This window comes from Paroedura picta, chromosome 5 (assembly GCF_049243985.1).
Source record: "Paroedura picta isolate Pp20150507F chromosome 5, Ppicta_v3.0, whole genome shotgun sequence".
Taxonomy (NCBI): Eukaryota; Metazoa; Chordata; class Lepidosauria; order Squamata; family Gekkonidae; genus Paroedura; species Paroedura picta.
In genome coordinates, this window is record NC_135373.1 from 53,953,651 (window position 1) to 53,973,010 (window position 19,360).

Sequence of the window (19,360 nt, forward strand, 5' to 3'; positions counted from 1 at the left end):
CACAGATTAACCCTTGAGAGAAGGGATTGAGGTTGCTTTGCTTGACAAGGTTCTACTGACCGTTGTCCAGCCCTTTTCTGCTCTTGGGGCCTCTCTGCTCCTCTCACCCTCAGACTTTCCTGAGTAAAAGAAAGAAATATCCCTTTCCTGAATGTGCACAACGATGCAATGCATTGAACCCTGTGGCTCCATTCTGCTAGCATCAGAGGTTAAAGAGTCTTCTGCTGACAAGACAGGCAGTCCTGTCAGAGGAATGCTCCTTGTGCCAGAGTAAAGCTTCACTGTCAATATGACTAATTTACTGGATTTCTTCCCCCCTTCGTGTCCACTGCTGCTGTAAGTGTGCTATTGTCTTCTTCTGCCTATTTCTCCTATGTAACATTTTCTATAAAAATGGAAACAAAACCTCAATATGTGAGCCAGAAAAGCTCTATGTTGCACATGAGGTTTAAAAAGATACTTATTTTCTTTAGACAATTGAATCTGCCTTTGATTATAGCCACCATTCAGCCAAACATTAAAAATATACTCAAGGGCATTTTAAAATCTATAGTTTCTGCTTGAGATAAACACAGCTGCTGAAGCTATAAATTCAATTGCAGGTTCATAGATCTGATGCTTTCTGTGTAAAAACCAGAACACAGTTTGCGTCCAGTGGCCCCTTTAAAACCAATTAAGTTTTATTCGAGGTATAAGCTTTTGTGTGCATGAACATTTCGTCAGATACAGATCTGACCTTGTGTGTGCACACAAAAGCTTATACCTTGAATAAAACCTTGTTGATCTTAAAGGTGCCACTGGACTCAAACATTGTTCTGCTGCTTCAGACCAAGACAGCTGCTACCCACCTGAATCTGTGTAAAAACCAATCATGGGTGAAAGTTGTCCATTTCCACTGAATCAAAGTCACTGCGTGTCATTTGTGTCTTAGAACAGAGCCTGCTGGTACTTTCCACTTTTCCATCTCCACAACTTCCCTGTGCAATTTTAGGAAGGGATTAACAAATGACAATTTGAATCTAGGATGATGGTGCCTTTTCATAAGAGATGAGTAATCTGGCAGCATGAGCTTTATCATCTGTTGCAGTGTTCCTAAAATCCCAGCAATTACATAGATAGTAGACTAGAACTTTTCTGGGCTATTTGGGGCATCTGAGATTCAATAAATCATGATTGTACTTTTTCTGTAACAATTTAGTTTTTCACTTAGCTTGACTGACCCTTCCTCCTCCTCCTCCTCCTCCTTTTTGGTAGCACGTTGACTGTGTTATTCTTGATGATGGAGGATTTCTTTTGATGTCGAATCGGGATGAATATATACAAGAGGTAAGTGTGTGTTTTCAGTGCAATGCAGATTAGATTGTATAACCTCTTCAGATCAAGAATGCTTTCATAATAGGAAATAATGCCATCCCTCCAGCTTTATTCAAGTTTTCAAGTTTTCATAATCATCAGGTCCAGTATGTGTTGTTTAGGGGTGGACATATGCCAAACCACGACAGCTGCCAAGGGGGAACACTGAGAATTTGCCCTAATAATTCTTTGTTATTGTACCAAAGTACAATCAGAATGCTAGTAAGAAGCGAGGAGGTTGGAGGATGACTTATCAAGCTCCACAGGATACTTAGCTGCTTATATGTATTATACTGGCTCTAACTGATGTTCACCATCTCACATTTTGCTAGAATGCCATACCTAATGGGATGGAGACCACTGTGAGCCAAATGCCCATACAATAAATCCTTCCTCTTGATGCAAAAGAGGCTAAATGACCCCTGAATATTCAGAATTTCTCAAATGTTCTGGACTCAGAGAAGTTATCTTATGGCTTCTTAGCAGGGAGGCACAAGTCATGAAGGACTAAACATTTCCTAATAACTCCATATTGACCATGTGGTGTGGGACAGTGAGCAGAAGCCCCAGAAATGACAAGGCAATTCTTCTCTTTTATCTACTTCATCTTCAAGTAATACTAGCCTGTTCTTCTTGACATGATAAGCACTGAATAAACAGAAAAGCAATTTCATGTTCATTTTTGGTCTTCTGGGCAGTCCCACATCCAAGATACGGGATCTCCCCCAAATGCTCCTCCACATGCCCTCCAAATCCCCCCCCCCCCAGTTCTTTCACTAAAAAAAAATGGTGGTAGTCATTCCCCCCACCCCCGAATCATAGTAACAAAAATTTGATAGACCAATTTCATTAAAATGCACCAGTTTCATGCAAAGGCTGAAGAGAAAAGGAGTATATTTGTATATCATTTAAAGACTAGGAAACATTTAGAAAAGGTTAACTTACTCTAGAGGCAGAAAGCTGTATGTTACAATCTCATTTGATATTTAGCATTTGTATAGTGTTCAGAGCACTTCACTCATACAATGTCAAAGTAATCATTCTAATGGCTTTGCAATGTCAGATAATATGAAGACAGAGGCTGCAGCTGAGAAAAAGTAGCTTGTGAAAAGCCAGCTAGTGAGTCTGTAGCTAGGATGAGGTTTTAATTTGACATTCCCTCTTCTCAGTCTTTTAGCCAGTGAATTATACTAAGTGCTACCCTGTTTTGAGTTCATTCTTCTAAGAGCAGTGTCCTTGACCAATCATGAAATCTCTTTCCCATTGCTCCTTTATCTAAATTAACTTTCTGGTATATTTGTAATAATTCACTGACATGCTGCAATCTATTTTATACATATGCATGAAAAACACTCGCTTATATTTCTAAAGGAAAAACATCCAAAAGCTGCCAGCTATAATTGGACCCAAAGTGTTGTCTCCCACATTATTTGTTTATTTATTTTTAAATTAATCTTGCTTTTCACCCAATTTAGTGTCTTCATGGTGACAAACAATAAAGATATTAAAACTTGATTATACGTGTGTATATATGTATAATGTATATACATATATACATTTCTATACCTAATAGCCAAATGAGAGCTGATCTGCAGATATCTAAATCCATGGATTGGGCCTGCACAGATGTTTTTGAAAATTTACAGGACACCTCCCCCCCGGTAACTTCAAGAGATGTGGCAGGCTTGTTCCCACTGGTGGTGGAACCTGAAATTTAGATATCCACAGATCAGCTCTCACATGGCTATTAGCTATATAGATGTATATGTGTGTGTGTATACATACTCATACACACACACACACACACACACACACACACACACATACATACATACATTTTGTTGTTATGTGCGAAGTCGTGTCCGACCCATCGCGACCCCATGGACAATGATCCTCCAGGCCTTCCTGTCCTCTACCATTCCCTGGAGTCCTTTTAAGTTTGCACCTACTGCTTCAGTGACTCCATCCATCCACCTCATTCTCTGTCGTCCCCTTCTTCTTTTGCCCTCGATCACTCCCAGCATTAGGCTCTTCTCCAGGGAGTCCTTCCTTCTCATGAGGTGGCCAAAGTATTTGAGTTTCATCTTCAGGATCTGGCCTTCTAAAGAGCAGTCAGGGCTGATCTCCTCTAGGACTGACCGGTTTGTTCGCCTTGCAGTCCAAGGGACTCGCAAGAGTCTTCTCCAGCACCAGAGTTCAAAAGCCTCAATTCTTTGACGCTCGGCCTTCCTTATGGTCCAACTTTCGCAGCCATACATTGCAACTGGGAATACCATAGCCTTGACTAAACGCACTTTTGTTGGTAGGGTGATGTCTCTGCTTTTTAGGATGCTGTCTAGATTTGCCATAGCTTTCCTCCCTAGGAGCAAGCGTCTTTTAATTTCTTTGCTGCAGTCCCCATCTGCAGTGATCTTGGAGCCGAGGAAAATAAAATCTGTCACTATCTCCATTTCTTCCCCATCTATTTGCCAGGAATTGAGAGGGCCGGATGCCATGATCTTTGTTTTCTTGATGTTGAGTTTCAAGCCAACTTTTGCACTCTCCTCCTTCACCCGCATCAACAGGCTCTTTAGTTCCTCTTCACTTTCTGCCATTAGAGTGGTATCATCTGCATATCTGAGGTTGTTGATATTTCTCCCTGCAATCTTGATCCCAATTTGTGACTCCTCTAATCCCGCCTTTCTCATGATGTGCTCCGCATACAAGTTAAATAGGCAAGGCGACAGTATACAGCCTTGCCGAACTCCTTTCTCAATTTTGAACCAATCCGTGATTCCATGTTCAGTTCTCACTGTTGCTTCTTGACCTGCATATAAATTTCTCAAGAGACAAATAAGATGCTCTGGTATTCCCATCTCTTTAAGAACTTGCCACAATTTGTTGTGCTCCACACAATCAAAGGCTTTAGCATAGTCAATGAAGCAGAAGTAGATGTTCTTCTGGAACTCCCTAGCTTTTTCCATGATCCAGCGTATGTTGGCAATTTGATCTCTAGTTCCTCTACCTCTTCGAAATCCTGCCTGTACTTCTGGAAGTTCTCGGTCCACATATTGCTGGAGCCTAGCTTGTAGGATTTTGAGCATAACTTTGCTAGCATGAGAAATGAGTGCAATGGTGCGGTAGTTTGAACATTCTTTGGCATTGCCCTTCTTTGGGATTGGAATGTAAACTGACCTTTTCCAATCCTGTGGCCATTGCTGAGTTTTCCAAATTTGCTGGCATATTGAGTGTAGCACTTTTACTGCATCGTCCTTTAAGATTTTGAATAGTTCAACTGGAATGCTGTCGCCACCACTAGCTTTATTGTTGCTCAGACTTCCTAAGGCCCATTTGACTTCACATTCCAGGATGTCTGGCTCCAGGTCAGTAACTACCCCACTGTGGTCATCAGGGATGTTAAGCTCGCTCTTGTATAGTTCTTCTGTATAATTTTGCCACCTTTGCTTAATCTCTTCTGCTTCTGTGAGGTCCCTACCATTTTGGTCCCTTATCATACCCATCTTTGCATGAAACGTTCTCTTCATATCTCCAATTTTCTTGAAAAGATCTCTGGTCCTCCCCATTCTATTGTTTTCTTCTATTTGTTTGCACTGTTCATTTAAGAAGGCATTCTTATCTCTTCTAGCTTTTCTCTGGAATTCTGCATTCAATTGGGTGTATCTTTCTCTTTCTCCCTTGCCTTTCACTTCCCTTCTCTTCTTAGCTATTTGTAAAGCTTCCTCAGACAGCCATTTTGATTTCTTGCATTTCTTTTTCTTTGGGATGGTTTTAGTTGCTACCTCTTGTACAATGTCGCGAACCTCCGTCCATAGTTCTTCAGGCACTCTGTCTATCAGATCTAATTCCTTAAATCTATTTGTCACCTCTACTGTATATTCGTCGGGGATATGATTTAGTTCGTACCTGAGTGGCCTAGTGCTTTTCCCTACTTTCTTCAATTTAAGCCTAAATTTTGCAACAAGAAGCTCATGATCTGAACCACAATCAGCTCCTGGTCTTGTTTTTATTGCCTGTATAGAACTTTTCCATCTTTGGCTGCAGAGTACATAGTCAATCTGATTTCTGTGTTGACCGTCTGGTGATGTCCATGTGTAGAGTCGTCTCTTGGGTTGTTGGAATAGAGTGTTTGCTATGACCATTGTATTCTCTTGACAAAATTCTACCAGCCTGTGCCCTGCTTCATTTTGTACTCCAAGGCCAAACTTGCCTGTTATCCCAGTTATCTTTTGGCTTCCTACTTTAGCATTCCAATCCCCCATGATGATAAGCACATCATTTTTTGGCGTTGCTTCTATAAGGTGTTGTAGGGCTTCATAGAACTGATCAACTTCATCCTCTTCAGCAGCAGTGGTTGGGGCATAGACCTGGATCACTGTGATGTTGAATGGTTTGCCTTGGATTCGAACTGAGATCATTCTGTCATTTTGGGGATTGTATCCCAAGACTGCTTTTCCTACTCTCTTATTGATTATGAAGGCTACTCCATTTCTTCTGCGAGATTCTTGTCCACAGTAGTATACCTGATGGTCATCTGAATTAAATTCACCCATTCCTGTCCATTTTAGTTCACTAATTCCTAAAATGTCGATGTTCAGTCTTCTCATTTCTTGTTTAACCACGTCCAGCTTGCCTTGATTCATGGATCTGACGTTCCAGGTTCCTATGGAATAAAAATCTTTACAGCATCGGACTGTCTTTTCACCACCAGTTACTTCCACAACTGAGCGTCCTTTCGGCTTTGGCCCATCCGCTTCATTTATTCTGGCGCTACTCGTACTAGCCGTCTGCTCATCCCCAGTAGCATATTGGACACCTTCCGACCTGAGGGGCTCATCTTCCAGCGTCATATCGTTATGCCTATTGGAACTGTCCATAGAGTTTTCATGGCAAAGATACTGGAGTGGTTTGCCATTTCCTTCTCCAGTGGATCACCTTTTGTCAGAGCTCTCAGCTATGACCTGTCCGTCTTGGGTGGCCCTGCACGGCATAGCTCATAGCTTCACTGAGTTACGCAAGCCCCCTTGCCACAACAAGGCAGCAATCCTTGAAGGGGGACATACATACATACATACATACATATTTGGCTAATAGCCAAGTGAGACCTGATCTGTGGATATGTAACTCCATGGATTGGGCCCACACTGATGTCTCTGCAAACTTGTGGGGACCCCCCCTAGTGGCTGCAAGAGATATGACAGACCTGGACACACTGGTGGTGGAACCTGAGAGCCATGCCAAGCTGGGATCTGCTGGATCACTTGCTTCTATGTGAAGAAGAGGAGGGTGGGAGAAGAAGCATTCTTTCTCTGCTCTCCCCAAGCCACTGAGGGGGGGGGGGAACTGAAGATGAACAGGCAACGCCAGTGAAATAGGGTTGTTGCTGTTCTCCTGTCCAGCTGGCAAAGATCCAGGTTGGGGCAATGCTAATCACTACCCTTCCATCTCACAACACTGGAGAGGTGTGTGGGAGTCACCATTCCCCTTTCTCACCAAGCTCGCAAAGGCGCAGATGTGTGTATGTGAGTCATTGCTGACTGCCCTACTGACCTAGTTTGTGGAAAAAGAAAGAGGAGATGAGTGTCAAAAAGGGGTTGGAAGACAAAGTAAAGGCAGAGAGAATGGGATGCTCCATCCCCTCAAGTTCCTTGTAGATTCTTGCTTGGATGGACTGACAGACAAACAGACAGATAGATGGAAACAATTAAAATACATATACACATGAACAGGAAAGAGGGTCAGAGTCACTGAGGGAGCATCAAATAAAAAAGAAAAGTCTGTGCTCACTGACAGATGATACAATAGAAGGGCCAGTCAGTTCCATAGTTTTGGTGCCATGACCAAGAAGGCCGTTTTTGGGGTTGCCATCTCTTCAGCCTCAGAGAGCTGAAAAACTGAAACAGAAGGATATCAATACAGTTTGTTTTTAATCTACTTTTTCTGATTTAGATTGGAAAATTCTTTGGCGAGATTGACCCTGGCCTCATGCGGAATCTCATCAATATGTCATTGTATGCCTTTAACAAGTCTTATGACTATCAGTCAGTGTGTGACCCAGAAGAGGAACCTAGACAAGGTGCTGGTCTCCGTTCTGCATATGTGGTCAGTATCCTCCCAACTTATATTATTTGATTGTGTTGAGAACTTCTTGTAGCACTCACAAATGCCCTTCTTTTTTCTAGCCTACAATTGCTGATCTTTTACACCTAGGATGGTGGGCCTCTGCAGCTGCTTGGTAAGTGGAAATTTTCCAAGTAAGTTTTATTGCACATTTGATCAGCATGGTCTTGATCAGACCCCATAAGGCCCGTTTATGCACTGGGAACTTCACTGCCCCAGCAACTGTGCAGGAGCACAAATCAGGGGCGGGTGAGGCACACTGGGCCAAATGCTCCCCCATGTGGGTGCAGGAAGAGGTGGGGCAACCTGCCACGACTAAAACTCCAGCCTGTAGCCCGGCATGAAACCTCCAGTGCATAAACAGTCAAGCAGGTGAATTTCCTCCACTAAGTCTGCAGTGTTCCAGGTATTCAAGTGTAACAATCAGCTAGGTGAACAGTAATATCTTCTTCTGTCTTTGTTCTGTATTAAACTTTATCATAACAAAAATACAAAACTATCTACCAGGATGCTGTTGAAAATATTTTAACTATCCGTAGTATCCTTGGTTGCCCTGAGCTTGGATGGTTCATGGCAGCTCAATCTCATCAGATTTCAGAAAATAAGGAGGGTCAGCCCTGGTTAGTACTTAAATGAGAGACCACTAAGGCAGTCCAGGGTCACAATGTAGAGGCAAGCAAACCCCCTCTGAACATCTCTTGCCTTGAAAACCCTATGGAATTGCCTTTAGTCAGCTGTAACTTGAAGGCACTTTCCACCAATATCCCTGGCTATGTAGATCATCATTCTGGGAAGGAATGCATATTATCCAGAAACCAGTATTTTATATTTATATATTCATGCCAGCAATTGGCGTTTCACACTCAGATCTGGTATAATTGTTATTTCATTCAAAAATACTATCATGAAATGTGGCTTGTAATGTGAGGATATGGAGCTTGGGGAAGCCCTTAGAGAAACTGATCTGATGAAAGGATCAAATAAGAATCAATGCAGAGAAAACAGGAAACTGGATTACTGGATTTTTTCCCATTCTTGTTTCATTGTCCTCTGGGTCTATTCTAACCCAAATTCTCCTCTGCTTTCCCTCTAAATTCAAGTGCAGAATTTTAAAATTAAAACTAGAATCTGTACCTTTGCAGTTTGTCAGCTGTAGCTGTTAATTCCTATATTGTATTCCCCATTTTGATATACAAACACAAATGCATATTCATTGATCAAATGCAGCACTATGGCATCAAGACTTCTCTTGTATGCACAGGTGATTTTGCATATCAGTAACCTGGGAAGAAAAGAAATGTGAATGAACATAAAGAACCATGATAGCTGTGCACACACAATTGTCTGTTGCCAATCTGAAAAAAAATCATGGGAAAATAGTGCACCAGCTCTTCAAGAATGCATCAGCTTTAGGAAAATATTCATGTGGAAAGAATTTGTAAGGATTTGTAAGGGATCCCCCATTATAATTCCAGACATGGACACATTTTCAGATTTAAAAATTTGGAAGAACAAATACATGTTTAAGAGCTAGCCTCTACTTTCAAGTCCTGGTATAATAGAAATTATTACTATTATTACTGTTACTATTACTATTATTACTTTTGTGCAATCCACCACAGGAGCTTCTACTGGAGTTACACGGAATATAAAAGTTTTCTGCTGCTCTGGTTATCTGCCACTATTATCTCTATGTGTGATGTGTGATATTTCTGTTTCCTTTTCTTTTTAATATTCAGGTCTATCTTGCAACAGCTCTTTTTGGGCCTGACATTTCCACGTTTCCTTGGTGCAAGTGAGTAACAAATTCTGTGTGTTACAGTAAAAGATCCCCAACTAGAGAAGTCATCTCGCTTTTGCCTGTTTTGGCAAAATATTTGAAAATATTCTCTTTCTCACAGTGGAAGTAGAGGAAGAAGACTTCAGTGCCAGCCCATCAAAACAGAGTTGCATAACGGTGCAAACTCAGTACTTCTTTGAGAATGAGGATAAATCATTTAATGGCATCCTAGACTGTGTAAACTGTTCAAGGTAGGCCCCCCCCCCGCTCGTTTGAGCTGCAAAATATGTACAGCATCTGTAATGCTTTCTCTTAATAGTGTCTCAGGTGTTATTTAGTTATTAAAAGGGAAGCTAAAAAACTATTCAGTTACTTGTGTATTCAAAGAAAAACATATATTTATTTATTTAGAAAATGCATAGGCTACTGCTTCACAGAACTCGTATGATGCAGCTTCCAAAGCAAAACAAGATGAAATCATACAACAGCACTGATATATGAATGCACATGTGTACATAATAGGATATATTGTTCTTAATACATAATAGGGTCCAGATGTTTGCAGATCAGGTAATCTTTGAATAATGCTGTTGGGTGCATTAGAATTATAGCACTTTTTACAAAGGGAAAATTAGTCCAAGGAACAGAAATCAATGAAGTCCATTTAGTTGTTTTCTGTTTGATTTGGGTATGAACACAAGGTTAAAATTTTGTCCTTCGAATACCCACTGATTTGCGGGGAAATAATTCCTAGCGAGGATGCACTCATTGAATTTGACAAACTCAAAAGTTGATGCTGGAATAAGATTTTGTTAGTTTTTGAGTTAGCACAAGATGCAGGTTTAGTTTTACTCCAACAGACTCCCAGCATGTCCCCCAGAGCACTCTTTTCTTCAAGTGCCAATCTGTTGTTAATCCTTGGCCCCAAAGATATCTGCAGGACCACAACCAGGGCCAGAGCTTTTTTTGGCCCTGGCCCCAGCCTGTTGGAATGAGTTGCGAGCTGAGATCAGGGCCCTGACAGAGCTATCACAGTTCCAGTAAGATGAGACTCTTCTGCCAGGCCTACAGTTGAAGCCAAGGCAGTTTAACACCATACAGGCCTCCCTTCTCTCCTCCCTCTTTCCTTCTTCTTATCCCTCTGCTGGCACATATTACCAACCCTGCAGGCCAGATGGACGGTGGCTGAGAGGGGGCTTTCTTAGTTGCTGATAATTTAACTGTTCATTTCAGCATTTTTATGTGGTTTTAACTATTCTATTGCTACTGTTGTGAACCATGTCAAGTCTCTTCATTGAAGAGATGGTATACAAGTTGAATGAATGATAATAACATGGATAGAAATATCATGGAATTAGCCTGAAAGATATATCTGGTGATAAGAGTAAGTCATATAGATTCAGCATAAGGTAGACTGCAAGCCACAAATTAACTGAATACATATATACTGTGATAGCAAAAAATCCTTACGTTTTCTTTTGTGGGAGCAGCCTCTCATAGACAGTTTGCTTCCCCAAGGCAGACTTCTGTATAAAACATGCCAGTTGACTTTTTATAACAATTAACTTTCAAAGTTGTGTTCTGTTGGTGCTCAGAAAATACCCAAAGATTATTACCGCCTCTTTTCCATTAACTAAGCATAACATCTTAACGCTGTATTTTGTTTCTGCCCGCAGACTGTTCCATGCTGAAAAAATTTCCAATACAAACTTAGTGTTCATAATCAGTGACAGCAAACAGATGTGCCCTTACTGTGATGCAAAACCACTCATGCAAGCAGAAAAGCCAGGTATCCTTTGTAGTTGGAGATGATTTGGATTTGGGTTTCCTTGCAAAGGATCAAAATGGAAAGTATACTGGAATGTCATCCTCTCATTTTTTTTTCCAGTGACAGCCTTTGTATAGTGGAGGAGGAAAGTCACAAGTGCATCACACTTTGACCTGTCACACAACATAAACGTGGAGTAGTTGTTTATAGCATTGTATCAGTAAAGCTTCTTTGGGGGAAGAACGGGGTGGGGAAGGAGCTGCAACCCAGTCTACCCAGGATCCTCAGCAGATTGGATTTAAAAGATCAAGCAGTAGGCAAAAGATGTCTACTTGAAACCTAGGAAAGCTGCTGCTGCTCAGAGTAGATAGTATTGACCTTAATTGACCAATGGTCTGACACATGGGTGCTCCATATGAATATCCTACTCGCCTAATCTCCTTACCTATTTTAGAAGAACCAACAAAGCCCTAAAGTTTCCGTTTATTAGCTTTTATGGTAGAGGTAACTCACTAGTATGAGCCTCTTGTGGCGCAGAGTGGTAAGGCAGCTGTCTGAAAGCTTTGCCCATGAGGTTGGGAGTTCGATCCCAGCAGCCGGCTCAAGGTTGACTCAGCCTTCCATCCTTCCGAGGTCGGTAAAATGAGTACCCAGCTTGTTGGGGGGTAAACGGTAATGACTGGGGAAGGCATTGGCAAACCAGTCTGCCATGAAAACGCTAGAGGGCGTCACCCCCAAGGGTTAGACATGACTCGGTGCTTGCACAGGGGATACCTTTACCTTTAACTCACTAGTACAGAGTGCTTGTGCCTTGGGGAGTGGGGAATTGGTGCAAAATGTTGCAACCTAATATATAAGTATTGGCACTGTTAAAATGAATGAAAAGCACTGGGGTTTATGATGAGATGCATTTGGGGAGAAGGGATGTTCTCTTGCTCAACTGTGGATGGGAAATAAGCCTTATTGGTTCAGTCACAGGAAGATCAAAGCACGAGCTCAGAGTGCAACCCCAAATACTTCAGTTATGCCAATATTGGTACATACTGAACTGGTACATACACAATCTCAATAGAAAGAAAAGGCTGGAGATAGGCATTTCAACATCTCTTCCTCAAATGCAAGGGATTTAAATAAGCCTCAAAGAATTCTGAAATTTGACTAACACATATTACAACAGCAAACAGGAAGGTCCAAAGGGGGAATATTTTGAAAGTCACTTGTTAAAAATGGGAAGCAAAGTAAACCTCAAAATGCTTAAGATACTTCCAGGCAATCCAGAAAGCCAAAGTTTGATGGACACAAGACATCTAGCTACAAGGGAAGTGCAAAAATGTGTTTACCCAGGAAGTAAGAACATATTACTTCCTGAAATGCATTTGAAGTAGGGCTGCTTCCATCCTTTATGACCCAAAGGACTTCTGTGACTGTCCCCATTCTCTTTCATCTACAATTTGGTCCTGGTTTGAAGGAAGGAAATAAACTGTAACTTGATCAGTCACCACTTGTGTGCATCATGGCAAGATGGTTTCTGAAACAAGGGAGCCTTCAGTCATGCTCCATGTGTGGGGGAAGAGCATGGAAATGCAAGTTTGCCTTGGTCAAGGTCTGACCATTGCAGTTGTAACAAAATCAGCATGTAAAGGGTGTATTCATCTGCTAAGGATGACCTGAAAACTGAACACAGAGGACAGCATTAATCAAAAGACGCTGTTCTGTTGGACAAAGCAAGGGCAGATTGTCTAGTGATTAGCACTGAGGCCAGGTCTTGCTATTCTGGAACCTCTTCACTTGGTGGCATGTTGCCCAAATGCCACAATCCCTTCTCTTCTATGTCTGAAAGGGGTTTGGAAGCCTGCCCAGTACATAGTAGCTCAATTAGGCTGTATTCCAGTCTTGGACTCTTGACATTGGCAGTTCAGACCCTGAGGTACGCTTTGTTTCTCATCTCAGTTTAGATCATTTATGAATGTTTAAAAAAATGAGGGAAAATTAATTAAGTGAAGATTATCAAATTAAATGTCAGCAAATGTGTCAGTCTGTTATCCATATTCCTTAACCAAAGTTTAGATGAGGGGCCTAACCCCTGTGAAATGGTTCAGCAGCCCAGATACAGGAAAGGACCTGATGTCTGCTTTGACGATGATGCTGCGGTAAGCTCTGGCCTTCCCATCCATAGCACCTTGAAGTGCCCCGACTGCTGTCGCCTCTCTCCCATTGCTCATACTTTTGACTCTCTGGACCACAGTGTCTCTTTTTCAAGTGTTGCCATGATGAACGTGAACTTAGCAGCTGCTTTTTTCTGAGTTGCCTTTGCCGGTATTACTGTACTTTCACACAGAATTTCAATTTTGCTGTTAGGCAGAGAAGCTTTCCTTCTGAAGTTGGAGCATCTGTGCATACACATGAGGAAACAACCATCCATCTCCTGTGGTTCTTGTTCATACAAACATTGGCTTGGATCCTTCAGATCTTTCCACCAATAGCAGTGCTTTCCTTGGGCCAGTCCCAGGGTAGGTGATTGTAAGAAGCTTTTTGACTCCTTCAGGTAGTAAAAAGTGGGGTACAAAAAAAAACAGCTCTTCTCCTCATGCCTTCAGCATAGGGAGCCTTCCCCCCTCAAGCAGGGAAGGCATCTTGTGCCTGAGAAAAACACTGCTAGTGGAAGAGGTCCATCAGATCCAACCCTTTGAAAAGTTGGTTTTAAAACATGCAGCACTGAGGCCTTTCTGTTTACCTTGCTCATGCAAGATAGGTTGCCTCCCTCCAGCTTGGTCCAATTCATGGCCGACTGCACTCTAAACAGTGGTTTGGATTAAGTGATCAACAGCCTTCGGGCATGAGAGATCCTCCCTCCACTCAAGGAAGTCGATGCCATCTGGCCTTTCTGTTGTTTTTGTAACATACAGATCACCTTAACTGTTATATTAGCAGAGATGTATATGAAGATCTGGCTGCTAGACTAGTAAAATTACATGCCAACATCCTATCAGCACCAGTATGATGAGCTGCTATTAAGCTCTTCCAGAACACATTTGCTGGACCTAGCAAAGGTGCAGTCATTTAGAGACAGAGAGAGAGTGTGTATACATACCCACACACTGGTGGGCAGGGGTTATTCTGTTTCATGGCCAAGAAAAGAAAAGAAGGGAATTAAATGAAGGCACACATATTAAAATGCAGACAAAATGTACTATTTAACAAGCACTCCACTCAGCTATCCTCCAACTGAAGTGCCTCTTCCTCCAATAAAAGAGGGGATGACTATTCCACAGAACATTAACATGCTGGATCCAGGCTAAGTTTTCCAATGGCAGAATGGAACTTTCCTACTTGCTGTCTCCCACTGCAGCCCAATGATTACCACAACATGCTGGTCATGGAGGATGAAGAAATGACATGAGGCAGGTCAGCAGTAGTAAGGGGGAACTGGAAGGAATTTCCAATTTAATCTGTAACAAACCCAGTGTAGTAGAAATGTGAAACCAGTACAATGATAAGCTGCCACAGTTAAGAATTTACATACAAGATTTTGTGTTATCCCATAATTTCCACATCAACGTAGGTTTTAAAAAAATAGAGCATGTGTACATACTGTCCTTTAAATAAAGGTCTATTCTCAGAATGGAAATTGTGGGCAAGTAGTCCAGTGGCCTGGATTGGATCTACCAGAGTCCTTCCTTCCTTCCTTCCTTCCTTCCTTCCTTCCTTCCTTCCTTCCTTCCTTCCTTCCTTCCTTCCTTCCTTCCTTCCTTCCTTCCTTCCTTCCTTCCATTCTTTCTTTCTTTCTTTCTTTCTTTCTTCCTTCCTTCCTTCCTTCCTTCCTTCCTTCCTTCCTTCCTTCCTTCCTTCCTTCCTTCCTTCCTTCCTTCCTTCCTTCCTTCCTTCCTTCCTTTCACAAAAACTGATTCCTACCCATGGATTGCAATTTTCTTTCCTTCCTCCTCTGGCGTTTGGGGCTGTGGCAGGGAGGGAAATGCAAGAAAGTAATGATCTGTGGGTTCAGGCCACTCTATCCACAGGAAAACTCTGGGGGATCCAAGTCAGTGGGTATATGTAAACATATGACCTGCACTTCCTACTTCAAGTTGGATGAGAGATTTTTCTTTGGTCCCTTTCAGTGGAGAATGCCCTTGGAACCTTATGATTAATCAGTAGCCTAATGCAGGTGACAAAACAAAATTTCCACTACAGAAATTTACATTGTTTTACACTGAACAAGGCCTGGTTTTGTTTGTTTTTGAGGAGGGAAAAAAACTACATTTCAGAATCTCGAGACAAGCTGTAGACATATTTTTGAAATGTCAAGAAATATATGTCAATAGATTCATTTTATTTTAAAACATCAGAGCATTAAATGTAAGAGTTAGGAGGAGGAGTTACAAATTTATGAATTCACATATCTGTAAGGACATTAGAATGCTAGAGGCAATTGGCAAAACAACAGGAGAAAGAAGTTTTGACCCATCTTGGTGATCTACCAACACAAGTCTGGTTGTGTGTGAAAGTACATGGAGTCTTGCTCACTAGCTTGGTGTGCTCTTCAGTGTGTTAACTGTGTGTTTTTGTAACCTTAACAGTGTGATATATTGGTTAAGTTTACTTTGCAGTGCCCACTGTGAAACTCTTTGCTCTTGGGTGAATGCTCTCACATTAACTCTGCTAACAGCCAGCAAACTGCATGAGATCTCATCTCTGTATGTGTTTCTTTCTGTGTTTTCTTTCCTTTCCTTTCCTTGCTACTTTGCCTGTTACTAATAGGATCTGCCTATATGCACAACGAGTCGTGCCTCTGCCATGACGTCTGCTCCTCTCTTCATTTTTCTGCAACTTTTCATGTGGTGTGGATGGTCAGTTCCTTTCTCTTATTTTGTGTTTTTGGTTTGGTTTTTCAAAATTTAGTGTTTTTGTTAGCATATCATAGAAAACAATATTAAGTCGATTTTCAGGGAGGGTGGAGAATGGGGGAAACTGCTGTATTATTTTATTGAAAAAGGAAAACAAAATAGTGTGTTTGACCTGTTCAGGTGGTGTTTTTCCTCAGGGAAAGATTGGGAAAGGGCTTTGAGTTTGCAAGCTTCCCTCTCTGCAAGGAAGATTCTTTGTCACTTTGAAGAGTTTATATGGTAGCCTCTCGTTTGCTAATTCGGTCATTCAATTCTACCTGTGTTGGCATAGTGGGGTTTGGTGGTTAGAGTATCAGACTGGGATCTGGGAGTCCCCACTCTGCCACGGAACCTCCTGGGTGACCTTGGGCCAGCCCCTTCCTTTCTCTCAGTCAGACTTATCCCACCTGGTTGCTGTGAGGATAAAATGAAGAAAGGGGACGTTCCCATAATTTCATATCATGGTATCAGAGAAGTGAGTATTTACTGTGGATTCATTTAGAGGTTCATATTGAGTATCCAGTATGTGTAACTGTTAGAGTGTTGATCTGATATCGAGGAGACCAAAGTTCAAATCTTTACTTAGCCAGGAAACACTCTATATGACCTTGGACCAGTCACACACTCAGCTGAAGTTCTGAGGGAAAGAGAGGGAGGAGGGAGTATTTCCATTCATATACGATTGAAAATTTTACTCAAATTGTCTCTGTGAAGGAGTTCGTGACATCTTTCTTTTCACAGAGGCCTTTCTTTGACTGAGATTCTGACTATTAATTGTTAATGGCCTATGTTTTTTGGAAATAGAGATAATTCCTTAGCTAAATAATGTATATAGATTACTAAATATGGGCCGGGACCCATAGCCCCTGCCCTGTTCCCAGGTGTCAGTAGCAGGAAGTGACTTGACTTCTCCTGGGCTTGCTCTGCCACCAGCTTGCTTGGGAAAAAAACATTCTTCAGAACCATTCCTGTCTTCATCCATAACTACAAGGCTCAGAATGAGAGCTAGGTGGTGTAGTGGTTAAAGAGCAGCTACCTTTAATTTGGAGAACTGGGTTTGATTCCCAACTTCTCTACATGCAGTCAAGCTGGGTGACCGTGGGTTACTCACAGCTCTCTAGGTGCGGTTCTTGCAGAGCAGTACTCTTAGAGCTCTCTCAGCCTAACCTCTCTCACAGGGCATCTGTTATGGGGAGAGGAAGGAAAAAGTGTTTGTAAGCTGCTTTGGGTAGTGAAAAACAGGGTATAAAAACCCAGCTCTTCTTCATCTCTTATCCTAATGGTATAAAAAAACATTGTGTCCCTTAGTTCTGCTTGTGATGTTAGCATGTATATGGCCACCTCAGGGCATGGCAGCTGCACTGGGAAGTCAGACTGACAGACCTCAAAAGGTTACACATGTCTGTGATTTGAATGCTGACTTTCTCTGTGAAGCTCAAAGCATGGCATTTCTAAGTGGATTGTCATCCAGCGGCTGGCTAGACTGGGCTGCCTTAGCTTTCTTCTAGGGTTTCCCTTCAGACTCTACTTTAGACAGTGTGACTGCCGGATGCTGAGAGGAGCTTGTATATTAGCAGATGTGATGTGATCTGCTTATTGCTTGTGACTATGACTGACGTGAGACAAAGAAGAAGAGGCATGAAAGCCATGGGCTCTGTGAATTCTTGGGCATCCATGCAAGTCTGGCTTTCGAACTGAGACCATTTCCACACAAGTACAAACCTCCGCATCACCATTCTTAAATAATCCAACTTTGTAAAACTTTCTGCACAGCTTTTTGGCTCTCCAGGGGTAGGCTCAAAGTTAGTTGCCCCTTGTTTCCTTAATCCACTTTTCCCCTTTCTAATCTGAACTCAGTTTTCCAGGGAGGAATTCCTTATTTCAGATCTTGTTATCAGCCACCCTTATGTGTGTTACCAGCCACCCTTAGTCCTGCATGTTGATCCTCCACCTCCACTCAGGTTGTCCCCTAAGCAAACTGCTATTTTTTTAAAGCATAATGTTACTTGTGTTATGGTTCAGTTTTTTAATTATAATATAGTAACATTATAATGTTGGGACAAAATGAGCAGCAAGGTTTCATACTGATTTTTCTGTGCAGTTATTCATCCATTAAGTTCCTTTCCTTAATTGCCACTGTGGGCGAGTGAATTCCCTCCAGGCCAGGCTGGATTCTAAAAAATTTTGGTGGAGGGATCACTTGTGCATGAAATTGGGGTTACTGTGGGTGGGCAGGTATTGGTGAGTTCCCGCATTGTGCAGGGGGTTGGACCTGGAGGTCCCTTCCAACTCTATGACTTTTTATTTTGGTTTAGCAGCAGGTTTTGGTGCCCTGTGCTCAAGTAATTTCTTCATTCTCCCACCTCCTTTTCATTTATAGCTCCCAGTGTGTTTTCTTTCTTTTATTTACAATGTTATGATATAACATTACTGCTTATGCAAAAAATGAGATTCTTTACATGACAGTACATTTAGCAAGCTTCGTATTGAATAATGTTTTTATGAATTGGTGTGTCCAGTTTGATGATTGAGAGCCATTTTCTTAGATGGTGACTAAAGAGGAGTAGGGAATCCTAGAAATGGCAGCAACTATTGTGTTCCCCACAACACATCCAGTATTTTTTGACAGTGTTATGGTGTTATAACGCTACTGCATATGCAATAAAAGGAGGTTCCATTGCTGAACATGTTTATCATGTTTCATAATTACTGAATAATAGTGACATGTATTAGTGTATCCAGTTCAATGACTGCCAGCCATTTTCTTAGTTGATGACTAATGAGGAGGTGGGCAACCATGCTGTTTCCTCTGATACATCCAGGTTTGTTTGTTTTTTCTTTTTACAAAGGTATGATTTATAGTGTTACTGTACATGTGCAAAAAAAAGGAGGTTCATCACTGATGGGGTACATGATAAAACAGCTGCGCAGCCCCTCTTCAAAGGAAGTGTGGAACACATGGGGAATGTTGGGTCTGAATTCAACGGAAAAATCACCCAAACAAATGCTCTTTTGTAGAACGGGTGCCGCAAAGGCCCATTATGCACGGAGTGGAAAGTCCACATTCGGGGTGGAATGGCAGCGGCTAAAATCACCAATTATGCACGCTGCAGGCGGCAACCGGGCGCAGAGTCAACGTATGCCGCCGAAAAAGCCACATTAGCGAGATGTGGAAGAAAGTGGAGCTTCCCGGGACCAGGGTGCAACCAGAAGCGGCTCCACAGTATCCGCGTGCATAATCGGATACTCTGGGTTTTGCCGCCGTTGTGTTCCGTCCCGTGCGTAATCGGTTTGCTTCGCTTCTTCCTCCTCCTCGTTCTCCATGCCACCGTTTCAGCGGCCGTGCATAATAGGCCAAAGTCAGAGCACCAGCTGGGGATTCAATTTGCTAGGGAACACTATGATGCAGAAAACATCTGAAACAAGAGGTATACAAGTCAGCAGATAGCATGCTAGCTA

At 42.0% G+C, this 19,360-nt stretch overlaps 1 protein-coding gene across 5 annotated transcripts in view; it reads left to right on the forward strand.

The window, feature by feature from the left end:
• Positions 1–19,360, forward strand: part of CACNA2D1 (calcium voltage-gated channel auxiliary subunit alpha2delta 1) — a 419,757-nt gene that overhangs the window by 389,649 nt on the left and 10,748 nt on the right. For 3 of the 5 annotated variants that reach the window (XM_077338003.1, XM_077338001.1, XM_077338004.1), the window contains 8 exons: positions 1,255–1,326; positions 7,300–7,452; positions 7,533–7,585; positions 9,210–9,265; positions 9,372–9,501; positions 10,927–11,039; positions 13,086–13,168; positions 15,777–15,865. In XM_077338003.1, the coding sequence (XP_077194118.1) occupies positions 1,255–1,326; positions 7,300–7,452; positions 7,533–7,585; positions 9,210–9,265; positions 9,372–9,501; positions 10,927–11,039; positions 13,086–13,168; positions 15,777–15,865 (749 nt within the window). The remainder of the gene's footprint in view (positions 1–1,254; positions 1,327–7,299; positions 7,453–7,532; positions 7,586–9,209; positions 9,266–9,371; positions 9,502–10,926; positions 11,040–13,085; positions 13,169–15,776; positions 15,866–19,360) is intronic. The other 2 variants (XM_077338002.1, XM_077338006.1) reach the window with 1 other exon arrangement.